The sequence below is a fragment of the Durio zibethinus genome, chromosome 6 (genome assembly GCF_047325235.1).
Source record: "Durio zibethinus cultivar Kanyao isolate XHJ-2024 chromosome 6, ASM4732523v1, whole genome shotgun sequence".
NCBI lineage: Eukaryota > Viridiplantae > Streptophyta > Magnoliopsida > Malvales > Malvaceae > Durio > Durio zibethinus.
Genome location: NC_143167.1, coordinates 34,553,644 through 34,556,708, shown reverse-complemented (window position 1 = coordinate 34,556,708; position 3,065 = coordinate 34,553,644). Strand labels below are relative to the sequence as shown.

The 3,065-nt window shown below is 32.5% G+C and overlaps 1 protein-coding gene across 1 annotated transcript; it reads right to left on the bottom strand.

The window, feature by feature from the left end:
- LOC111285492 (uncharacterized) lies at positions 1-2,383 on the bottom strand. Its single transcript, XM_022874976.2, has 2 exons — positions 2,150-2,383; positions 1-1,309 (listed from the first exon to the last, which is right to left on the bottom strand). Exon 2 carries the CDS (start codon positions 1,294-1,296, stop codon positions 169-171), a length of 1,128 nt encoding a protein of 375 aa, XP_022730711.2. The 5' UTR covers positions 1,297-1,309; positions 2,150-2,383; the 3' UTR covers positions 1-168.
- Positions 2,384-3,065: the final 682 nt, after the last annotated feature.

The following is a 3,065-nucleotide window of genomic DNA, read 5'->3' as shown; positions in this document are numbered from 1 at the left end:
GAAGGCCTAAATATAAAAGCTTTACATTAGATCATGGTCTCAAAGTATATTGTACATATATTGTACAGCCTCAAAGAAAACAAAGTGATAATATCACATATTATACTCATCTCAGCTTATATAATTCTTATATCTCTTGTAATCTCTAACTACACTATCTTGCTTGTGCTATTTCTGTATTTGAAACTTAGATTCAGAATCGATTCCTACATCTAAAACTGCATCACTTTTTGAGCCTTCTTTTTTGCTCTGAGTTTCTGTTTCAGTATCAGCAGCATTTCTTTCTGATTTAGGTGCCCCTTCTTCAATTTGGGGGCCTTTAGTGATCTGACTTGTATGGTTCAAACTTGAGACGGTTTCTTGATGTAAAATATTCTTTGCTTGACCATCTCTTGACTTAGCCAATGTGAATTCTACAAGATCATTGCCACCCTGAGGAACACCATTCTCATCACGAAAGCCATGTAATTGATTTGCAACTTCATTTGAGCCAAGAACAGTGGCATTCTCTGTACCATTCACATGCTTGGTTATCTCCTTACTTCCAAGGTTTTTATCTTCATTCTCTTTGCTTGAACCTGTTTCGTCATGTTTGCCTTGTTTAAGAGCACCAATACTTGTTTCCTCATCTCTTTGTAGTTCTTTGGTGTAACTTTCCAAGTCCTTGTCATCTCCTTGCTCAACAAGATTACCACCACTCTTATTTCCTCTTTCATCAGAAATATTTTGGCTTTTCTGGTCCTGCTCATCCCCTAGCCCATCACGTTTGGACACAATTCTCTTTGAATTTTGTAGTCCTTCTCGGGAATTATCTTCACTGGAAACTTCATTATCATTGTCTCTCATTTCGGTTTCAATCTTTTCACTATTTGCTGAAATATTATATGGTATTTCTAGCTCCATTTTCTTCCCCTCCTCTACCTTAGTCTTGACATCGCCATGAATGTATTGATTTCCCTTGTCTAAAGATTCATTTTCCCCTTTCTCATCAACAATTCCATCCAAATCATCATCTCCGCCACCTCTATCTTTCTGTTTTCCTTCCGCTTCAAGAGTTATATCTTTCAAGTCAGACACATACAAACCTTTATCATTCAACTCCACATCCCCTTTGCGCCCCAATATCATAACACTGTTTCCTTCACTTTGTAAACTCCCAACATCCTTTTCGTTGTTTGAATGCTTGAATTGGTATAGCAACCAGATGCAAACGGCTAAAGTTAATGTAAACTTAAAGGCCTGCTTGACATTAAACCCTCTGGGTCTCTGGTTCTGGCCAGTGGACTGGAAATACATCACAATCCGCACACTATTGGAAAAATCACAAGAAAAATAAGCAAGGACTACCCAACTTCATATCAGTATATCACAATTCACAAAGATAGAGAAACTTGAAAAAAAAAGAACTGAAAGACTATAAAAGAATCTCTTTCATAAATCAGTTTCAAACATGCAGATTCAATGATGATTACAGAACATTTGAATAAGTCAACACTAAAAATGTATAAACAGGCTATTCAAATTGGTATTCATAGCTCTATTCTTCAACTTCCCGGAATATATCAGTTTTGGTACTCAAGTACCATTCTTATAAAAGATAACAGCAATTACAAACAGATTCATGTATCAACAGAAAAATTGCTTTGCACAGATTAGGCAAAATCTTTTTCATATAGAACTTAAGCCGGAATTTCATTCCGCGTCAGGAATATTATAGTTTAGAGCATTATCAAATTAAAGATAGCTTCCAGTCCAAGAAGGGAAAATCCAACAAAATCTCTTATTTTTTCATTTTTTTGTTCATTCCCATAGACTGACTATTGATTGCATTTTTAATTAATGATAAAGAAATTAAAATTTTGTTGTTATGACAAAATTTAAGCTCAATTGTAAAGCTGAATCACATCAAGGGTTCAATAATGAAGGGGGTTTTCGCTTTCTCGGTCCCATTTATACTGATATTTGAACTAATAAAAGTCACTGTAACACATTTTCTCAGCAGCCAAACAAGACTTCAACGAGTTCCTATCTTCAAAGACTACAATTTAATCCAATTATAAGACTAAACAAAATAAACATAAAGGATAATCACGAATCTACTAAGACAAATAACTAATTTTTCCACAAATTTAAAGGAGAAATGAATTACCTTTCTCAGTAATTTTCGTTGAATCAAGCTATTGCTTTTCTTTTCTTTTCCATGTTGCGGGAAAACAAGGGGTTTGAGAACCCCAATCAGCCATTTTTTGGTCAAAATCTCTAAAATACCCCTCTGACGACTGCCTGACCCTCGCTACTTGGAAGTTGATAGTCCATGCAAATTTGTTGGAAGTATAAGGGTGATTTAGGAACCTTATAGACATTCACCGCCGGCACCGCCTTCTAATATCTTAGTTTGCAGCGTACTTATGGAGAACAAAGGGCGGGATATGTAGCCAATCACTAGTCGCCACGTCTTCCACGGATTTCTTAGAGGTTTTGACTTTTGGTTTAATAAACAGGAAAAAAATTTCAAATAAAGTGAGCAAAACTTTTCATATATCTATCTATATTTAAAAAATAGCTCTAATTTTTACAAATATATATTTTTCACGAAAGAAATTTGAAAATTTACATTTCAGAAGAATTTCTTAGATAATAATATTTAAATGTTCTATCAAATATATTGAACATCTCTTGTGTTTAATCTTTTTTGGAGCTTAGTGAAATGTCGAATTTTTTTATTTTATTTTCTCTTCAAATTTTAACATAAAAAATCAAACAATATTAATACATTTGAGTATTTAATTTGACAATTAATGTATATTTTATTTAAAAATATTGGATCCGTGCAATAAAAACAAATATATATGTATATACATACACAATATAATTAATGCAATTAATATTAAGATTAAGACCAATGGATATTTGAGCTAAAGACATTTAGAAACCTATTTTAAAAATATTCATAAAAAAAAATTAGCTATCACACATTATTAGATGGACAATAAAAAGATAATAAATCTTAGCATTTATAATTTTTTTACTTTCAGTCTCCAAATATTTTATAAAAAAATTATAAA